At 28.8% G+C, this 23,346-nt stretch overlaps 1 protein-coding gene and 1 non-coding gene across 2 annotated transcripts in view; one reads left to right on the top strand and one right to left on the bottom strand.

The window, feature by feature from the left end:
* The window catches only part of LOC123293010 (ras-GEF domain-containing family member 1B-like), a 147,360-nt gene that overhangs the window by 123,518 nt on the left and 496 nt on the right, over positions 1-23,346 (top strand). The window contains exons 3-9 of the mRNA XM_044873725.1: positions 12,978-13,037; positions 14,488-14,607; positions 18,892-19,129; positions 20,402-20,925; positions 21,520-21,663; positions 21,888-22,090; positions 22,878-23,110. Of these exons, the coding sequence (XP_044729660.1) occupies positions 12,978-13,037; positions 14,488-14,607; positions 18,892-19,129; positions 20,402-20,925; positions 21,520-21,663; positions 21,888-22,090; positions 22,878-23,110 (1,522 nt within the window). The remainder of the gene's footprint in view (positions 1-12,977; positions 13,038-14,487; positions 14,608-18,891; positions 19,130-20,401; positions 20,926-21,519; positions 21,664-21,887; positions 22,091-22,877; positions 23,111-23,346) is intronic.
* Trnad-guc lies at positions 11,194-11,265 on the bottom strand. Its single transcript has one exon. It is a non-coding gene; the product is annotated as a tRNA-Asp (tRNA).

The following is a 23,346-nucleotide window of genomic DNA, read 5'->3' on the forward strand; positions in this document are numbered from 1 at the left end:
AATATACACATGGCTTAGCTCATATATTTAAATAATCCTTTAGATACATATAAAACACATAAGCATATTAAAACAAATGATTTAGAACAATAATAAACAATAAACAATTAATAATAATGATTGACAATAAATAATATTTATTATTATTTTTATAATAATCATTGTATTGATGACAAGCAGATGTTATTTAATAAAAACCTATAAACAAAATATGAATATATATATTTTTTTTAAATACACGTGACTTACATAAATCGGGTTTTTTATTATAAACCATATTTACGTACCCCACAGCTTTTATGCTGCATTGATTTTACTGTTTTATCTGTGTGTTTTTTTCGTGTAGAATTCTTTGTTTTATAAAAGAACTAGCTGTGAATTACCCGCTTTGCTGGGCTACATCTCCCTTCTCCCATATCCCCTTGCGCAGGGGTTAAAGTTTTGTAATGTACACGCCATGCTCTTTTATTTGATACCCCACTTGGATATATTTGAAAATATTGGTCTATAGTATCCTTTCTCATTGTGGATATTTGCTCGGTTTTAAAACAAAAATCATCGCCTCTTTAAGAGGGATAGAAAATAGAAAACTAACCGCTATTGATTAAGCTTTCAAAAAATATAGTGTACATAATACACTGTAAGACAGAAATGATGCTTTGTAAAGTGATTAATACATACTTGAAATTTCGTTGCAAGTAAGGTAAAAATAATTTCAATCATTATTTTTAAATTACGTTGGCGTTCGTACTACCTTAAATAGTTTACACACATTAATCTATACAAGTGAAAACAAACAATTGACTGAGTTAATTGTTAAAATACCATGTATAGTCAGATTTGATGACTATGCCACATTACACATACATACATGTCACACATACATAACTGATGTTCCCATATTATACATACTAAACAATTTACGCATAATTTGCGCTCTCACGGGTAAACAGTAATGTTTATGAAATAATGTTTCTAAGAAAAGTTGTTTATTTTTTTATAAGAAACATTTTTTTACATTTAAGCTTTTGTTTTATCTCTAACGGTTTACAAGATGGGCTCTACGCACCCAAGACTCAGTTGACCTATGTTGCTCGATTGACCTATTCATGACAGACGGACAGCCGGAAATGGACTAATTAGGTGTTTTTATAAACACCTATACCAAATTTTTGTTCGTAGATTCAATATTTTTAAGTGTTACAAACTTTGAACTAAATTTAGTATACCTTGATATATTTCATATATACATGGTATAATATACGTATTACATATTTCAAACATATACGCATATGGATGCATTTATATATACAGTGATTATGTACTTTGAACATGTATAAGCGTTAAAGCGTAAATTACTCTGTCATGTATACATATTTGAATGATTAATTATTATAATATGATTTTGTTAGAGTTTATGAAATGAATTTTATCGTACATAATTTAATTATCTCATCATAATTATTTATGTGTGATTTTATGAAACCAAAATAGTTTTTATAAGTATGCTGCCTTATGTAATGTATGGTTGTGAGATAAAATACAACGCATTATAGATCGTGAAATAGAAAGGGTGCTTTGTAAAATGATTAATTTATACTTGAAATTTCGTGAGTGGTTTCCTTTTGGCGAATCGATCAAACTTCTCTCTACGACTTTTTTTGAAAGGGTTGCGTTCTCAAATAAACACGATGACGTTATATTTTAACTTTGATGATGAATTTTGTTATAACTTCATAAAAGTATATCATGATATTTTTTTCCTCATAAAGGAAATGAACTCTCTTTTTCCCTGATGAAATTATCATTTTTGCCAGAACAGATTTCTTTTTTCTGACAAGTTTCGACTAGTTTAATAATTTTTTTTCACAAAATGGTTTCTTTTCGTTAAGTTTAAATTTTTTTGTATGATGACAATTAAACTCTTTTCTCCTGTATACCTAACATATAGGTACAGTAATATAAATAAAATTTTATATTTTCGACCTTCAGATTTTCTACAAATATATATAATAATTATAAAATAGCTTACTTAAATAATAATTATACGCTCATTGAAATATAATAATATATAGTTTTGTAAATAAATAATTTTTTATTTTCCATATATGTTATGTAGTCTAGGCGCTCTACTTCTTGCAGAAAACGTAAATTAAAAATCTCATAAAATTTTATAATAAATTCGAAAATTATACACTCAAAAATTAATGCGTTTGTCGAAAAAAATATTAATTTGCTAGTAAGTTTTTAAATCGAAGAATGTTTTTTAAAACCTCCCAATTTATAGGCATATATGCAACTTCGAGGAATTTTTGAATTTTGATCTACCACAAACAAGCGAAGTACTACGATTTCGCTATTTTACATACACGTCTAGGTAAAATATCCTTAAACCCACTTTTTTACAGGATGAAATAAAATTTTGAGTAGATTAAAGGATACCATCCCCTTCAGAACTTCTAAATTCAGTATTTTTTTCCTGTCAATTAAAAAGTAAAAAAAAAAAAAAAAGAGTTTAAAGTTATATCGCTTACAAAACTTCAATAATTTAAGATATTTCGATACCAAAAAAAAGAAAATGATTCTACAAATTTGAAATTTAATTTATCAATTAATCATCCTTTTATATGTTTTTAGTGAAAAATTCATATCGATTCTCTGTACGGTTTAAGAAAAATTAACTATCAAAGTCAGTATTTTTACCAAAAAAAGTTGTACATTTTTATGCACAGTTCTTCATTTTAGTATGATTTTAAAGCTTAAAACTTGAGGAATATTGATTAAAGTTTTTTATGTTTAGTCAATAAACATTTATTGACTAAAAAACCAACATTATTTACGACTTCTTCATATACCACCATGGAAAAGGGCTGTTTTTAATAATTAATATCTCATAAACCGTACAGAGAATCGACTTGAAATTTATACAGAATAGAGTAAAGTACTCATTAATTTACACACAAAATTTCAAATTTTTGGTAATACTTTCGTTTTGGTTACGAAACATCTTAAGAGCAAATCGTATAAAAAATATTAATAGTTTTTGTTAAAAATTATAGTTACCATTTTATGATATTTATTTACAAGGCATTTGACATAGACTCGAGCGCCAAGACTAATATTATGTAATTGTATAACTATTTTAATTCTACTTTAATTCGTATTGCGACTACCTATTAGCAGAAGGATATTATAAGTAACGTTTATTTTCCAATTTTCTATGGACGGAAATTACATCATCCATTGAAAATTAAACAAAATTAAATTTATTTATTCATATAGTAATCATATCGAACTGTAGTATTTGTATGCCATTTGATTAATCGCGTCTACACCCACGAAAATTGCTCATTATTGGTAATTTCCATTTGTAAATTGGCTATAAATTTCAAGGACTCTTTGATTGGCAATGTTAATTCGAATTTCAATAGGTCATTAAAAATATTATTCTTTCGTCAATGTCAAAATGTTTTTAAAGTATATGTCCTGATTATAGCATTATTATTAGGGAATTAAAACAAGTGTGTGAAAGAGACGATAAAGTACAAAATTTACAAGAAAAATACATAAAAATTACAAATATCAACAACACGGGAGAGCAATCATTTTAAATTACAAAAGGAATTAGCTGTCAAAGCAGGCTTTAAACAGAATAATACAAAATTTCTACAAATTGATTGTTTATTAATCAATTTCGATCCAAATGGTTTGACCAGAAACACAAAGTTTTAACATAAACCTTTTGGAATCGATATTCGTGCCATTGTGGTACCATATAATTCAATAGGAAATACTGCAAAAAAAGAAAAATTTTCAAAAAAAAAGGCAAATATAATATGTAATTTATATTTATACAATACAGATAAATAAACATTCAAGGTGAAGTCCATAATAATAATAAAATTTTTATTAAATAATATTTTAATGACATTGCTTTATTAATAACAATGAGTATAAATAAATGAGCACCTATTGTTATAAATAATAATTACCATATTTTAATAAAATATGTTTGGGGAACAAATAGACAAGAAATTACTTTATTTAATATCATATTTGATCTTTTCTTAACTTCGTCACATTAAATAAAATTATATTTATTTATTGGTAAAAAAGAACGAGAGATGTCAAAGACACCCGGTAGGTACTATATTCCTCTCGTACTTTGGTACATTATAAATATAGTGCTTACTTTTTTTATTTACAATATATTTTTCTCTGAAAATTTAAGGTATTTATTTTAGAAGTCAAATACTTGTTTGATCTTAAAGAATTTAATTGTATAGCTACTTTTAGTTTTAACTGTATGAATTAATTGTAATATTAATTTAAAAAAGACATATTTCTGATATAGTAGTCAACCCAATATGCGTGCATACGTTAAGTTTGGTTTGATCAGGATATTTATTATGACATAACATAAAAATTTTATTGAACTTTCTTTAAATTATCTCTGTTATCTTTAACTTATGAAAACGTCTAAAGCAACCGAATTTCTGTCTAGCAAATTAAAATGGTATCCTTTTAGTGCAAAAAGTCTCATTTTAATTTGAAAACGAGTTTTCGAATCAGCAATTTTCGCAGTTTTTTTGCGTATACGCACTAGTAAATGCAACCTCAGATACCAGACATTCCAACTATTCAGTTTTAAAAAAATTACAATTTGTTGTTAATTTAAAATGATTTAGTTTTATTAAAATTTATTACGTTTAATTAATTTTTCTAAATTAATAATAATTATGACAAATATGAATAAAATGCATTAATTTTTTTGGTAACTTAATACATCATGTATTTATTTTTATATTTAAATAAAAATGCTGTTTTTATTTTAAAATATTTATGAATTAACAGTTTCTCTCTAGCCTTGTAATTTGTCTCAATTTGATAAAAAAATAAATCTATATTGAATGCATAATATTTACATTCATAAATAATTTCTTTCGTTGATTAATTGGTTATAAATATGGCAATTATTGAATGATTTATCAAAAGTTTATTTTTATTTTCAAATCTATTAATCAATCATATTAATTATTAATCAATCGTATTTATTAATATTTTCCCACAATGTTAATTCAAAAACATGCGATTTATCGAGTTGGACGTGGGTGATGATGCTTTTAAGATCTATTGAATGGTTTCTAATACTGGTTATGGGCAATTTACATAACTTAGAGGCTAGGCTGTTGTCTTTATATATAATATTCTCTATAGAGAAAAATAAAAATACAAACTTTGTTTAATAGTTTGACAGAATAATTAATATGCTGTCATTTATAATTGACACCCATTTCTCTCAGAGAATTGTAGTTTTGGATTTAGAAATCTTTCAAATTGATTCCACAAAAATTTACTTTAATCTGGCTGATTAGTTTTCTACATTAGAAAATGATAGCATGATATTTTTAAAGTGGAAACTTCTTTTGGCACGTTGGGTGACCGCTTGAAATACTGTGTGTTGTTGCTTTTTTAATTATTTATAGTAGTTTTTTATACTAACGTTTATAATTTCAATTTACAAATTATAAAATTTTAATTATTTATGCTATAACTAATTAAACAATTTAAAAAAAAAACACAGCTATTCCAAAGTTTGAAGTTTTTACTTTCCTCGACAGTCCCATGACTGGCTACTTTTTTCAGTACAAAATAACTCTTTTTTTCCCCGATTAAATTATCATTTTCGCGAAAACATGCAAAATTTTGCGTACTCAATGCGCAATTAGCTAATTTCGCTACATATAAGAGTTAATTTTTGAAATACTAGAAAGTGTTGAATAGTAGTGCTTGCATTACTTTTAATAAATTAAAAAAGTTTATAGAAACAACACAATTATTTTATAATTTTGGAAAAAATAGACGCCATAGTTTTTTTCTAATTTGTGCACTCATGGGTAAACAATTAAGTTTACGAAAAAATGTTCCAAACAAAAATTGTATATTTTTGACAAGGAAATTTGCAAATTCCAAATCTATATTTCTATAAATAACGAAATATGAGGGTGTCTTCATCTTAAAAAGTACACACTGTATTAAGAATGGTACTTCTTAGAAAATAAAAATTTACCTATCATTACTAATATGTATATTGTTCGAACTTTTAGCTCATTCTAACATTTTTTAACACAGTTTTTTTTTACTATCCTCTTTAAATTGAAAATCCCTGGAACAAATGCAACTGAAAATCAAATTGGTCATAGTATAATTATCGAAGCACCAAAATTAAATTTAATAAATTTATTTTACAGTACAAAAAACAAACTTCAAAGTCATGGACGATACTGAAATACAAGAAACCGTTGAAGCGATACTGGGTAAAGGCGCAAAAGTTGTTGACTGTGAGAAAAAATCATCAATAAAAGAAGAAGAAATATTATTAATCAACGGTTTACCGGTGACATTAGAAGGTCGTGATGGAATGGCAATCAAACAAGCATTAATGACAGGACAAGTACCACCGTGTGATCTATTAAACACAATACTTATTAAAGCCGGTATATTACGGGCTCCAGTACAATTGGAAACTTCATTATCCGTTAAAACTAGTACAATTACCAAAGAGGAAGTAACCGTTTCGAAAGGTGGAAAAGTTGTCGATGAACGTCATCGTGAAACAAAAGAAGATAACTATTACACAAGTGCAACTAGCGAAATTTGGGAACCTGTAGATATCTTGCCAACCACGCAACTTCCTCAACAATGCATATTAAGTAATTTAAACTCTTCCACGTCAAATTCAGATTCTAGTATACCTCCCAAGCAAACACGACCCTCGAATACACCTTCCAATGGTACATCTCGAAATAATATTTATCGAAGTGATACGGAATCCAGCTGTTATGATAAACGTAAATATAATTCCGTTTGTACGTCCGAATCATCCACGTCAAGCTATGAAAATGATTCTAATGATGAAAATTGTGGAAACTCACCGATTTTATTGAAAAATAATCATCAAAAAAATAATGGATATTTAAATAGTGTTATAAGTCGTGATTCGGGTCACGATTTATCGAACAGTGTATCGGCGATTAGTAATACAACTACTACTCGAGATCCTATTGGATTTGGTAACACATTTACACCGACATCAGTGAGTTCGTTAAGTTCGTTGGATGAAACTGATTTTGTGACAAATTTATCAAATCGTTTTAAAACTTGTGAAGTGAAAAATAATAGTTTGAGTGTATCACCTCCGCAACAGACAATTTTGGTAAGTTTTCTCAAAGTGGGAAATGTATTTCAATGTTCCCACTAAGTTTACAGGACTTTTTAGTATGGAAAATCCCTTAGAAATTAATTTCAACGTGAGTGCGACCTTTATAGTCCACACATTCAAAAAAATATTTTTGTATTTTTTATTTTTTAAGCAAAAGAGTACTATTGTGATTAAAAATGCAATATTAAGTAAATAGTTATGTTTTTCAATCTTTGAAGGAATTCGCTTAACTAACGCAGCACTTGCACAACGAATTTTTTTGAATTTTTAAGATCATACTAAACAAAACAAAAAATTAATCGACGATTTCCAACATTCGAAAACCTTAAAGTATATCAGTTTCTTATGTGGGAAAAATTTCGGAAATAAACTTTGACAAATACAGAATGCATACAAAAAGTATTTTCTACTTTAAGGCTTATTCCTCACAGAAAAATATTACAAAAAATTCAAATGATCGTGGGCTCAAAAACGCCCGCTTTCGAATTACAACCGCCACAAATTCGCTCCATTTGTGCTGAATTCGTTAGGTTTTCGAAAATATTCTTTAGTTTTGGATTGACTTTGTAAAAGATATAGGAATCTAAGTTGGGATCTTCATTTTTCAACCTCAAATAGTTGATATCGCTTTCGACACACAGTTTGGAATAAAGATATCGAAAATTCCCAAAAGTTGGACATTGAACATCGAATAATTTTACTCTTTCCGATGGCCTAAAATTATACTTCTACCTGTTGGCCATTATTGGCACATTTTTTAACTACTTCAGGCCTAATTTTATCAGTCTCTTCTTTAAAATGAACTCCTTTGAAGCTATTTTCGCCACCGTTCCTACAGTAATAGACATGTTGACTAAATTATTTTTATCACTTCAAATAAAGAATTTTCACTGCACGGGCAGAAAAGTGAAGTTGGTTTTTGAAAATCTCTAGAAGTGCGCAAAATATGAACGTTTAAAATTCCTAATTAAACAAAGATGAATATATAGGTTAGTGACGTCTTGCACGATATAACCATAGAAATGCATATAAAACTTTGTTTGGCTAAAAAGAGATGGGCAGCAATCTTTGAATGCTTATAACTTCTTCGTTTTATAATCAATTTTAATTTCACTTTCAAATTTGTCGTGGTATCAAGTCTAGTTTTACATTTTTATGCGTAATATGGCAAATTCGACATCAGATAACTACCGTATTCCATAAAATTAATCTGTAAAAATACACTTGTCTTAGAATGTAAAAATAATCGAACGGTTTTATTTTCTATAGGTAATTTAATTTTATTCAGAATAAAAATTATTGAACACGATTCATTCTTGTGTTTGTAGTTAGACTTTGATAGAGATCGACATCGACTGACTCTCTGTATAAGATGATAGTTGCTTGTTTATTAAAATATACAAAGTACAAACTAACTTGACCATAAATAGCTTCATGTTTTCACATTATAAGATCTTGCCGAACCGGTATCTTATGCATTATGTTTATATAAAATGTAATGTATTTATACCAGGTGGTCCTTATACAACGTTACGTATTTCTAGCAAAGAACTGTTAGTCTTATAAAAGAAACTGTTTTTTTTAAATAATACAATAATTTTGAAACTCGAGAAATTTATCTTTAGTCGAAACGGGGGCTAGGTTATTCCATGCGCTAGGTAACTAAAGAAAGACACGCATATGACACATAGATAATTGATTATATCCAAACTCAAATTATAGTTCAATCGAAGTTTCCGACATCCAAAACCCAAAAAATGAAGAAGGCCTCAAATTTGACAATGAATTACTTGAACTTCGACAAAAAAGGCCTTTCAGGCAGCTGAAACTACAGACTATACCAATCCCACTCACATAAATAGAATGATTTTTCAATTTGACAGCATTGATTTTCTGATACTTTCAAATCTCGTCTAGACAAGAGTATTTGGGTATTATAAACACTTCCTTATGTAACCTAAAATCCTTAACTTTTTATGTGGGCCACATATCTAAAATACAACAGATACCTTTAAAGTTAAACTTATTAACATAATAAGAAGTATCTGCTTTTATATTTCGTGCGTTTTTTCACTCTTTTATTTCTGTTAGACATCATCTACAAATATCAATCTTGTGAGTACAGTGGCTACAATTTTAAAGAGAGGTATAACTCAACTTCGACTTCGTAACTGAATGAACCTTTGGAAATTACCAGTACCATATCTCTTTTCTAATGATAATCTGGAATTAAAAAAATCCCTGTTATATAAAACCATATAATAAGAGAGTTATCTTTTAACCTTTTTCAGCAGAAAACGGGCTATTTAAAATAACTGTCTTGTTCTATTACCGCGACCGCTTTCTCTGTAAATTTGACACCCCCAGACATTATATATCTCTTTCTTACTACAGAAAAAATATATCGTCGGCTTAGAATAAAAACTTCGTATATCAGAAAATTTTTAAGGGTGTCGTTACTTTTAACTCTAATGTATATACAATGCGGAATCATTCTCGTAAAAAAAGTGTAGTCTCTCTTCTCTCTTCAACCTATGGTCGTTTCTATTCAACAATAATATTCATAAGCTTTTAGTAATTACCTCCCAGTAATGGAACGGTCGGACTGCCGTGTGTCCTTAAATGAGCTGGCGGAACAAATGAATGTAACCCTGGTATGAGTAACGGAACCCAGGTATATTCCAGGAAATTGCCGACGAGTTTGCCAGAAATGGCACAATGCTGCCGGACACAAGCATCAATAAATATAAATAAATATCCGGGAGTTCCAGGACAGCCACTCTAATCTAACCTAACCTAATGAAACGGTCAATAATTTTGTTCCTTTTTTGTTTAACTCAAGAACAAATACATCAATGTTCAGTTAGATTTTGGAAAAAATCTTAAATATAGTTTTTTTTTTCTAGAATTAAAAAACTTGTTAAAAACACAACCTCTCATATGCTCTCCATATTAATTATCCAAACTTTAATTAAATTTATCTCGAGTTAGAGACGGTCAATCGATTTCAAATTGTATTATAATATCCTTAATATGAATAAAACAATTCGTATTTTCTGACACTATGCTCATATAGCGAGACAACAGCTTTAATGTCAATTTAACCCCCGAAGCAAAAAAGGGGTGTTATAAGTTTGATCGCTATGTGTGGTAATGTAATGGAGAGGTTTCTTTTTTAGCTATGTTTCAATTGCGAGTTTAGGGTTCCGTACCCGTAACAACTAAAAAATAAGCGATGGTCCTCAAAATCAGTTAAGTAATTGGAGAATGCTCTAAAGAAAAGTATAATTTAATGAAGACTGTTCTTAAATATGTATCCCGAATAATTTGTCGGGGTTCTTTAGATTCACAGGAGGAGAGTATCGGGAACAAAAAATAACTGAAAATAATGATATCGGGGCAGATATTCCATAGCACGAACTATAATATTATGTTATACCTTTGTAGTTAGTAAATACACATATCGGTACAAACATAGTATATAATAATGTATATACAATTACAAATTTGACCCCAGCAAAAGAAACGTAAACTTTACAATATCTGCAATACAACGCTCGTTTCAAAGGACGTTACTATATACATAGGTACTATGTACCAGCTAAAATAAGCACGTACTTACGAAGCGTTTTATTTAAAACTTTGTAAGATTTATTTTTTTTCACACAGACTGTTATTTTGATATTCATTTGTTGTTAGCGGCGCCTTGTTGTCGATTTAATATCGTTATCAATTTGTATTTTTATTTTTTTATTATTTTATATTTTTAAAATACGTATAATATAAAGAACAATATAATGTATTTAAATTTTATTTATATTGTAAATTTATTTTTACATTTATTGAAATGATTGATATAAATTATTACTGGTGCAGGTATTGAAATTCACTTCCGACAAATGTATAAAGAAATGAATCCCATTTTCGATAAAGTGCATAGATAAAATAAGAATGATAAATAAAAAATATATCTCTCCGGCGGGGAATCGAACCCCGGTCTCCCGCGTGACAGGCGGGGATACTGACCACTATACTACCGAAGACTTGTTTAATGATAACAAAATTTTGAAGTTATACTTCTTTTGGCGCGTTTGGATGAGAGTGAATTTGTGAGCTGCGCGCGCACGAACGACATGATGAAGTTAGCCACAGAATTGAAATAATAAAAAAATATATTTTCAACACTGAATATAGTTACAGTACCGAGTGTTCATACTACACACTACATAGTACTTATATCCCTGAGCCAGTTCAAGTCGATGGTTGTGAACTATAGTATTCATATGAATAATTAATTTTGAATGAAAGAAGTATAACTTCTAACGCGTGTACATAAGTACACACACTCTTTTTTTTTTAATTTTGAATTTTTATTTGTAATTTTTTTTTTACGTTTTATTAACCCTCGAAGAAAGGGGTATTATTAGTTTAACAGGTATAATTTGTATGCCTGTCTGTGGCATCGTAGCTCCTGAACGGATAAACCGATTTTTATTTTCTTTTATTAATAGCCTTTTTTTCCTGGGAAGATTAAAAAAGATCCACTAGATGGCAACACTAGGGGGGGGGTACAAATATATCCTGCCATCTAGAGGATCTTTTTTTAATCTTCCCAGGAAAAAGGCTAATTGGTTCGAAATTTAATTTAATGGAGAGTATTGAATATTTCCATGAAAATGATTGTGACATATATTTAATTTAATAGATTCTTTGATGTATCACTGTGTCACAAAAAATGCACGAATTACATATAGTACTATATTTCTGTAACACAGAGTGTACATTAAATACTTTAAAAAGTTTAAAATTTAATTTTAACAAATGGTTTTTAAATAAATAAATAAATGGATTAATTAATAAAAGTGGTCCAATATGATATAAAAATCATAAAAATACCCAATTCTTAGCTATGTTTCAAGTACTAGTTTATACGTACGAGAAACAATTAAAACAGAGACGATAATCTGCACAATCGGTTTAGTTTGGACAGAACTGCATTAAAAAACCGCTTTTGTTGGAATTTTTTTAAATTTTGTTAATTTCATTTGTGTTGTTTCAAACCATGTTACAATTATAAAATAAATTTGAATATATCGTTTTACAGCTAATATACAGGGTGGAGAAGAAAGTGTGTATATAATTTTGGGTAAATCTGTGCATAAATAGAATAAGTATGATGAGAACATTTAAAAAAATGTTATCTCTCCGGCGGGGAATCGAACCCCGGTCTCCCGCGTGACAGGCGGGGATACTGACCACTATACTACCGAAGACTTGTTTATAAAGTCAAAATTATTGTTATTAATGTTTATCGTACAACTTTGTAATTTTTTTTAGATTTTATTTAACCAATGATTGTTACAAAAAAGAAATTTAAATATTTCAGGGTGTGACAGAAATGTATGAAATTTTAAAAACGCTGTAAAACAAAAAGCTGTACATTTTTCAATTCTAATTTTGTCACCACTTTCAAATACATATAAAAAAAAACTAAAAAGCATTTATTGTATTTTCAATTTTGACTAAGGATTGTCTCAAGCCCTCTCTTGTTAATGGTTCACTAGATCTTAAAATTGCAAAGTATAATTACAGGACACCCTATAGTTGTACAAATACAAAATAATATTATAATCACATTATAGGCATTTAAGAATATAAATAATATTTTGGCCATTTCAAGAATATTGTTCCACATTTATTTATGAAATAATTATTTAATAGAATAAATTTTAATTCTTTTGTTTTTCAATTTCAGCCGACAATATTTGGTACAGTGACATCAGACCATACTCCAAAAGATGGCGCTAATCGACGGGTATGTATTTAATATATGGTTTATATTGTATTAATTAAATATTAAATTATTATACTTTACATCAAAGAATCAGAACCGGATTAACTATTAGGCAGAGTAGTCAACTACTTAAGGGTCCCACGGGGAAAGATCGTACTCTATTAAGTGTGAAAGGAAAATTGTGACTATTCACTATTTGTTAGTGAGAAGTATTCGTTGTGTGCGTAGTCATGGTAGGGACAATAAAATCGATGTCAGCGCTTCCAGTGAAAATTTTGGCGTTAATGGGGGCTGTTTTTACTAATTTGCAGTTCTTTACATGTTAATGTTATAGAAATGTCAAATTAAAATTATTGAAAAACACTAATTATTGAAACTTAATGCATTAAAAATTGTGAAAATAAGAAATCAAACTGCACAAATATTATTTTTCAAATGTTAATTATCATAATTATTTATTTAAATTTGTGAGACAATTATATTAAATTTTCACTGTAAGTCATAAATGCAATCCATACAATTATATATGCATCCATACAATTCTATAATTAAAGTAGCGTATCGTTACCATGGAAACGCCTCCAAAAAAACTCACACACGGTGCGAATACCACTATTTGAATAGTCTCTACAAAAATCTCACTAGCAAATAGTGAATAGTCACTACAAAATAGTGTTTTTTATACTTTTATACACTATTTCGTTTTTAGAGAGTAAGAGAAGCAAACAAATTTTTACGCGAAGGGTACCGATATTTCGCACAAAGGTGTGAGTAAGCTAAAAAATAACATTAAAAATGGAAAGTCTATCCCAAAATTAGTGGGTTTCAACAAAAATTTCATTCAGATCGGATAAAACTTGGGTATGCTATGAAAATAATCGAGCTTTTTAACTTTATGACGTCATCAAAATTCAAAAAATTGAATTTTACTCTATCACATCCAAATTATATCTATTATATTATTATATTAAATTATATTAAATTTGGGTCATACTTTTTAAATTTGTGGTCAAATTTAACGTAGATATCTATAAAAATTTTGAAGATAGTAGGGCCATGGTACCGATTAGTCGCACAAAAGAGTAAGTTGTCATCACTACCATATCCAAATTATATTCAATTTCAATAAACCAAAAATGGAATTATACTAAATTTTGGTCAAATTTTTTAAATTTGTAGTCAAATTGATTTACGACCCTTGATTTACGAAACCAAAAAAAAGAAATTTTAAGAAATAACAAATTTTTATGAAATGGGACCCAAAGAAGATCGCAAGGGGAAGGATCTCAAGTTAATTAACGAACACTAAGCAAATTTTTATGAAAAGATGTCCTAAGTTGATTTACCAAGTCTAAAAAAATAAGCCCTCACATGTGTTGATCCGGCACTGTTAACAAAAAATATAAATTGTTTAAATTTTTGTTGGCTACCAGGAAAAAACTGAATTCTAAAATTTGTATTTTATTTCCAGAGTCTGCCACAAACACCACAAAGCAGTAAAAATTTCTCAGCGTTATATAGCACAAGCGGTGAAAATGGTGCCAATACAAATATTGAAAATATATCAGATTCAGAGATTTCAGCGGACAATGTATGTATTATCCTATTTCACACTGAACTTGATTTCACGATAAGTACCTAAATAATTGAATTAATTTGATTAAATTTAATTGAGACGTCGATAGCTAGCTTTCATTTATACATATATATTATATGACAGTGATGGATACGTTATTAATTTTTGAGTTTAACAAGTGAAAACAAACAATTGACTGAGCTAATTGTTGAAATACCATGTATAGACAGTGTTGATTACTCTATCACATTACACATACATACATGTCACACATACATAACTGATATTCCCATCTAATACATACTATACAATTTACGCCTAATTTGCGCCCCCACGGATAAACAATGATGTTTACGAAAAAATGTTTCAAACAAAAATTGGTTATTTTTTTATAAGGAATATTTTGTATATTTAATTTTTTGTTCTATCTCTAACGGTTAACAAGATGGGGCCTACGGACTCAAGACCCAATTGACCTATGTTGCTCATTTACGAACTCAATTTACCTCACTTTTTACGTCCTAAGTACGCTGTAAAAATTTCAAGCTTGATATCTTTTTTCGTTATTGAGTTATCGTGTTGACAGAAAGACGGACAGACAACCGAAAATGGACTAATTATGTGATTTTATAAACACTTATACCAAAATTTTGTTCATAGTATCAATATTTTTAAGCGTTACAAACTTGGGACTAAACTTAGTATACCATGCATATTACATATATGCATGGTATAAAAATTTTGACTATTTTTTAAATATTTTTATAATATAAAAAGTTTTCCATTAAGAATTATTATCTCAGATCATTTTTAATGTTTTACATAGCCTCTAATCGTTGACCCACTTCATTGATAAATGCAAAAAGTTTATGCAATTATATTAACGCTTATTTAAAACAACTGATTCGGCAATCCATCTGCAACATATACATACATATAATTTAAATTAGTTTCATTAATAAATGATAATACATAATTACATATTATAATTTTAATACGTAATTTGAATTGTGCTATTTTCTAATGAATTAATTATAATTAAAACAAAACATTAAATATTTATTATATAACTTAATTATTTCATATGAAATTATAATTCAAAAATTATTGATTAAAAATAAAATTGTTTTCATTAACATAACGACAAATGACGTGAATGTTTACGAATTATGATACCTTCACGCTCTCGTCAAATATGCACCCCATAAGAAAATTGTTATACAATTGGGAAATTTGTTTGCCTCTGATTTAAAAAATAAAAATTATATCGAAATCTGTGAAGTTTGCCGCTAAACACACAACCAAATTTTGGTATCTATAAGATTATTGTGAGCAACTAAAACCCAAAAAGTACAAAAATACAGCTCATTTTACGATGAGTATTTTTTGAGATAACTCTAGAAGCGCTTTGAAATAGAAGTGTTTCCTAGATAATTTTAGGTGAAATCTCAAAAGTTACTTATTTAGTTAGTATTTTTTAGGTCAAAATTACCTTAAATGCCAAATTTCATCAATTTTCATGGTAAAACTTTCCTTTCTCGAATTTTTCAAAGAGATAGTTAAGAAAATTGCCGAAAATCGGAAAACCATTTTTCTCCAAATTGGATAAAAATAATTTTTTAGTGTACCTAATCTTGACCAAAAAAATATAAAAATCGAGCCCCTTTAATGTTTGAACGAGTATTTTCTGGGATATTGACTAAAATCGCGTACGAACGCAGATGATATCTATTTTTAAGTAAATTAAATGCTCAGAGTTAAGAGTAGCAAAAACAAATCAAAGAGTGAGAGCATTAAAAATATATAATTATTAATTACTAAAAAAATGCTAATAAAAAGTAAATATCACTCGTATAGGTGTTCACTTAAGTCATTGGCGTTGAAGAACTCTACACTCTTGTTGTATCCTGGTAATCGTAATGTTCAATTGATAGGATATTTAAACAATTAAATATATTTGCATTTCTATTTAATTTTATACAATAAAATAACATTTGCCCAGACCCCTAGACAAAGAAGTACAGTTGTAAAACACATGTTTTCCTATTAAATGGTAAATTTTTATGATGCTGTTATTTTTACAACAAATAATTAGTAATTTTACAACTAGAGGTAAGAAAACTCGGATACAGTAATTTTAAACACTCATGAAACAATCTCGCATAAAAAAGATTCTATAGAGAATAGACAGAGGCGTTCGTAGATCGTAGGGCAATGAATGGGTAGTGATACAAGATGGGCCATTTTTATCTATAATGGCTAATATCTCGTTTTGTAGTTATCCAATAAAAAAATAAGTTAGACAAATGTTGCAGAGTTTGATGGGGGATATCATGCCCTGACATCAGATTGAACCTAGTTCTATGGTTTTCTTTAATAGCCAATTTAGGTAACAGATAGAAAAACACCTTAAATAAGAAAGTTGATCCTCATTAAAAATATATCATTGTTGCATTTCATTGAAAGAAAATACGCTTACTACGGAAAAATGCTTTAGCCAAATGTTGTCAAGAGCAATATAGGATATTTAACTGTGCCCATGACTTTGATCTACAATTATCGATAAACTTTAAGCGTATTTTCTTTCGATTAAAAAAACACAAAAAAATTGGATACAAATGAAATAGGGTAGATCGGTTATAACTTTTGCCCGTTACACCCCAACAAGGAATAAAACTTCTAAATTATTATTGACAACAGCACAATACAATACGCTTATTCATTTTTAAACGCTAGAAGTCTGTACACTTTTGTGTGTACGGTATCCTAAAAAGGATTATTATGTTTAAAGTATATGAATAATTGCCAAAACCTTTAGCAGGTGTTGTTAGTTTTTTTTACCTGTGATTTGCATAAACTATTGACATATGCTACAACTACCTTTTTTCAAAAAATTTTTATTTTATTCTTTTTTTAAGTCCAAATTTAGTTTAGTTTCATTTAGTTCTTTACAGTGTAATGTTTATTTAGAAACGACAAAAAATGAGGTGGTACGCAGTAAGTTTCATAATAAATTTGTAATTATCAATTCTAATTTTTCGACTTTCGACTAACATAATGTATCTCTGCGTCACAAAATCTGCACAGAGCAAATGTAAAACAGGTGCCATACTTTTTTCTCTAAAATATATTTGGTGATATATACTTGTCATAACTATTTTTAACAAACCTTGAAAATTTTAAGCCTTAGAAACCGTAGAATTTTTACTGAATTAATAAAAATGTATAATCAACGTGTAGATTTTGTGACGCAGAGATACTTACATTGTAGGCGAGCATGCAACTTTTTGCAGCCGATGCACGCCAAGATGCTTTAAAAAAATTGTTTAGACAAAAGTCATCAAGGACAATAAAAATCATTCTTCTGTGTTAATAACTTTTGTCATTTGATCTAGATCCTTTAAAGATGAAGATCAAACTTTGAAACTTTGAAACCTTGAAACTAGAATTTCAGTTCAAAGTCATGGACACAGGCAATGTCCTCTTGGATAAAGCATTTTTCTGTAATTAGCGTGTTATCATTCGATTAAATACAATAAAGACATATTTTAAGTCCTATTTCCTCCGAAAGCTAATGATTTTCGAAATAATCTTTTAAATAAAAATGTTAGTTTTTTTTAATAGGATCAACTTTCTAAAACTGCTAATTAACCGGGTGGTCTAAGTCCAATCTGTTGTCAGAACAGGATGTCCCCCATCAAACTCTGCGACTTTTATTTAAGTTGTTTTTTATTGTTTAACTATAAAACGAGCAATTAGTCAAGTACCGGGGAACAATAAATCAAAAATAGCTTTAGTTTGGCACTACCTATAACAGTGCAAGTTCTTTAAGACTCTTTACGAAGAGAGAAAACCTTTGTAAATCTCAACTGTAAACATTAAACCAACCTATAAATTTGGAAAACGAGTTTTTAGAAAGGACTTTAACTTACATATCTTGCTTTCCAAGTCTTCACTACGACGTACTGCAAATTGAATAAATGCAACTTTTTGCAAATTGCATAAAATATTAATTATTTTAATATTAAATATTAAATACTGAAAAATATTTATTTAGAAGACGATAGAATCGCAAGAAAAAGGTAACTTCTTCATTTTATGTTCTGTGTTTTAGATGAATATTTTAGGTATACTTTTAATTTCGTAAAAACTTTTTAGTTGCTGGAGAAGTTTTAATAAAGAAAGGAATGAAACGTTCAACAAAAGATCAAATTGATTCTAGTTATTTATTGTTCAATTTCCCTGTGACTTATTCATAGATATTATTAATTATGTTTTTTTGTTGTTGTATGATTACAGGCTTTGGTATATCGTGATGGTAATTTAATATCAGGACCATTAGAAGCATTAATATTACATATGGTACCAACAAATTCATATTATCCAGATCGTGCATATTTATTTGCATTTCTATTAAGTTCACGGCTGTATATTAAACCACATGAATTATTAGCAAAAGTTTGTACATTATGTTGCACTCAACAACAGTTGCCAGAAAATTATCTAATTACACCCAGTGATCAACATGCTTTAGAAAGTAAGTTTTTGTTTATTTTTCGGCTCCATAATTTTTATAATTAAATAAAATTTACTATTTCTATTTAAAATATTTCTACTCGAATATACAAACTTATTTCTATACTTTTTAAGAATTATACTTTAAATAAAATAGGGATATACTTCTAAATAATTCACAATCACAAAAAATCTACTTTAATATTCTGCTTCTAAAGATTTATAATTTTAAGAATTTTTTAATACTAATTAAGGATATTATAACACAATTACCGTCAAAAGTTGATGTCGATTGACCGTCTCTGACTCGAGATAAGCATAATTCAAGTTCGAATTAACACGGAGAGCGTAGAAGAGGTGGTGTTTTTAACAAGTTTTTTAATTCTAGAAAAAACTAACAATCAGAAATTTTCAAAAAACTAACTGAACATTGGTTTATTTGTTCTGAGTAAAAAAAAAACAAAAAATTATTAATCGTTTCATTGTTGAGATATAGTACCTAATGCAAAAAAAATGTCTTAAAATTTTATTGTTGAACAGAAGCAACTATATTTAAAGTATTTTGGTTGAAGAGAAATAACCATATTAGCAGAATTTTAAACTCATCGTATAATGTATATTGAAACAGTTTAATAGTACCTACATTATAGATAACAAGTTAAGTTTACAAAATTTAAAAAAACCCCAATGTATTCTTCGGGTAAGGGACCCTAAATTAGCACTTGAAACGTATCTAAGATCACTCTCCATTAAATTACCTTTTTCCTTAGAGCCTTCTCCAGACTGAACCGATTTTGTAGAAAGTATTTATTTGGAGCAGAAAAATTTAAGAAGATTTTTTAAAGTAGAAATATATTGAAGTAAAAATATTTAAGAGCAGTTTTATTTAGGTAGAAATATTTTCGAGTAGATTTCCTTTACGAAAAATTTGACCACCTAAATAATTCTTAACTGCACGGCAAACTGAAATTGGAAACGATATTTAACTAAGAAAATAATTGATTAAAAAACGCTAAAACCATTTTGTTCGACATGCAGCAAAGAGGAGTCCGTCGTTCAGCACATTAAAAATTTTTAATTTTTACGGTGTCGGAGACCGGACGTCTTGATTTTTCAACAGTTGGATAAAATAGATTTTGCATTTTTTACTCCATTGTCTTGAATATTTAAATAAGAGTCTCTTTTTTCCATACCCCTGAAAAAGAAGACTCGACTATAGAATTTTTCTTAAAGGAAAAAGTTGTTCTTAGACGAAAAAGAACTATAATTAAATTGCTTAAACCTGTTGTTTTAGGACCACCGCCATCATTTACCGAAGGACATACTGATGCAAATTCATTACAATTCACAACATATTTAATACAATTATTAACAGAATGGACAGAAACATTTCCATACGATTTTAGAGATGAACGTGTTATGCAACACGTATTTAACATTACCCAAAAATGTGTACATTTAAATAATTCATTACGTTCAAATGTATCAAGTTTATTACAAAATTTATTGCAACGATTAACAACTTTAGAAAATTATGAAGAATTCTTACAAAAATTAAGTACTTCGGAACAAGAATTAGATCCAAATGCTGATATTACAGAAATATGTCCGAGTGCAGCAACATTAGCACAACAATTAACACATATTGAATTGGAACGATTATCGTATATTGGTCCAGAAGAATTTGTACAAGCATTTGCTAAAGAAAATCCACATTTAGAGACTTCGTTTAAGGATATGAAGAAAACACGAAATTTGGAGTCATATGTACAATGGTTTAATCGTTTAAGTTATTTTGTTGCCACCGAAGTTTCAAAGGTAAGTTTGTCTCCATAGTTTATATTCTTTTACTTTCGAGAATAAGAGAAGGAGGGAAAATAATTTATTGGTTACAGGGAAATCCAAAATTTAGGATTTCGTACCAAGTACCGTTAGTAACAAAAAACAAAACGTAACACACAAAATCCATAAAACTGAGCAATGCTAAATTTGATTTTCTCCTCCGGGCGGAAAAAGCCAACTTTCGTCTCGCTGTGCTAAACGAAGTTGCCGCTTTCCGCCCTCGTCGAGCAGAAAAATAGTATACACACCATGGAAGCAGGTATAGAATGTCTCAATCTCATATTTGTCACACTTTTCTTCGCCTCGGATTACAATGAACATGAGATCTGAGGCATTCTTTACTTATGCTCCCTAAATGTGTAATATACTATTTCAAACTTAACATCTCTTTTTTGGTTCGGGAGTTAAAATGGAATAGACATGTCTTAACAATGAATAAAAATGTCAGGTGAATATTTCATGGAATGTAGGCTTCCAAAACCTTAATAGAGATTGTTCGGAAACCGCGATTCTGCGATATTCCGTAGCCAATATGCGCAAAATTGATGTAATTTTTTTTTATGTTTTCAGTACCCAAAGAAAAAATTACGTGTCAAAGTAGTAGAATATTGGATTGAAACAGCAAAAGAATGTTTTAATATTGGCAATTTCAATTCATTAATGGCGATTATTGCTGGTTTAAATATGTCACCGATTTCACGATTAAAAAAGACTGTAAGTATTTAAATTAACTATTAAACTCACCATAATAGTAAATTTAATCATTTCACAACTTTTATCTAAGTTATTTTTTGATTGGTTATCTACAAATCGAGCTATTAGAATTGTCCACCCTGTATATAAATATAATAAACACAATATATTTTACCATAAAACTAGTTAAATACTGTTAGATCGTTTAGAGAAACATCAAATTAATTTTTATGTACTTTTTTTAGTGGAGTAAAATCCAGTCTGGTAAATTTTCAATATTAGAACATCAAATGGACCCTAGTAGTAATTTCTCAAGTTATCGTTCAACATTAAAAGCAGCTATGTGGAGATCGGCTGGAGCCCGTGATGAAAGACAAAGGATTGTGATACCATTCTTTAGTTTACTTGTAAAAGATTTATATTTTTTGAATGAAGGATGTTCAAACAAGTAAGTTAAAAAAAAAACTTTTCTCAAACGTATAAAACAAGGGCAAAATCCTTCGTTTACAAAGGATTATCCATATCCATATTCAATCATGACCAAAACAACAAGCGATTAGCAGTTGCAACCTAATTGCGTACTTTGCACTATGCATCGAACTATTGCATTCTCTCCCCCGGGAAAAAAAGGTAGTTTTGCATTTTTTTCGACAAAAAACGTATAAAACGAGGGCAAGACCCTTCTTTCGCGAAACCACATTTAACCACGGCCAAAATAACAACGGTTATCGGACGGAAGTTTTTGCACTATGCATCAAAAAACTTTTTTTCTTTATACACCACGCCGAAAGTACGTACTTTCGGTACCAAAGCATAAATGTGGGACTTTCGGCCTCCCAACAGTACTAGCAAGTAAGTACTTTTGGTCGAAAACAAAGCAACATAGTATACATCATTTGAGAACTCTGAACTGCGCGAAATGATGCCATGATCCTATCGCGCAGTGCAGGAATCTCAAATTTTCTGCCCTTTTAGTGTAATCTACTATTTCTCTCTGGAGAAGAGAGGCAGATATACAAGTGCAACCTGCGTAAGTTACGACTGACAAGTGTTTATTTTTTCTTAGCTCATGGTTACTTAAATACTAGGTACCTACAGTGTGTCAAAATATCCTCGAGGTAGAAAAGATAGCATAGTACACGCACAGTACGAGGCTATTTTATTCGAATGTTTTAAGTAACAACATACTTTTTTCAATTTCATTTTCCGTATAAATAATTATTTTTATTTTCTAGGTTACCAAATGGCCATATAAACTTTGAGAAATTTTGGCAATTAGCAAAACAAGTAACAGAATTTATGGCATGGAAACAAGTAACATGTCCATTTGAGAAGAACGCAAGGGTAATAACATTATTACAAACCAGTGCAATATTAAGTGAAAATTCGTTAGCATTGGCAAGTTTTGAATGTGAACCACCCGAAAATAATCAAGAACGTGAACGGTATAAAAGTCTTAAATCAGAAACAAATAATACATCATAATTTTGTATAACTATATTTTTACTAGAAAGAATTAATTTTTTGTTTTAAATTTGCACATTGAAAATTCATTTATTTGATTAAACTGAATTCGAAAACGATTTAAACAAACGATATCGTTCAAATGAAAACAAGAAAAATTCATTTAATTTAATGCCTAAATTTTTAAGAAAAATTTAATATTTCTATAAAGCTTTTTGTAGGCTTCGTTTTTTAAAACAA

The sequence above is a fragment of the Chrysoperla carnea genome, chromosome 2, assembly GCF_905475395.1.
Source record: "Chrysoperla carnea chromosome 2, inChrCarn1.1, whole genome shotgun sequence".
Taxonomy (NCBI): Eukaryota; Metazoa; Arthropoda; class Insecta; order Neuroptera; family Chrysopidae; genus Chrysoperla; species Chrysoperla carnea.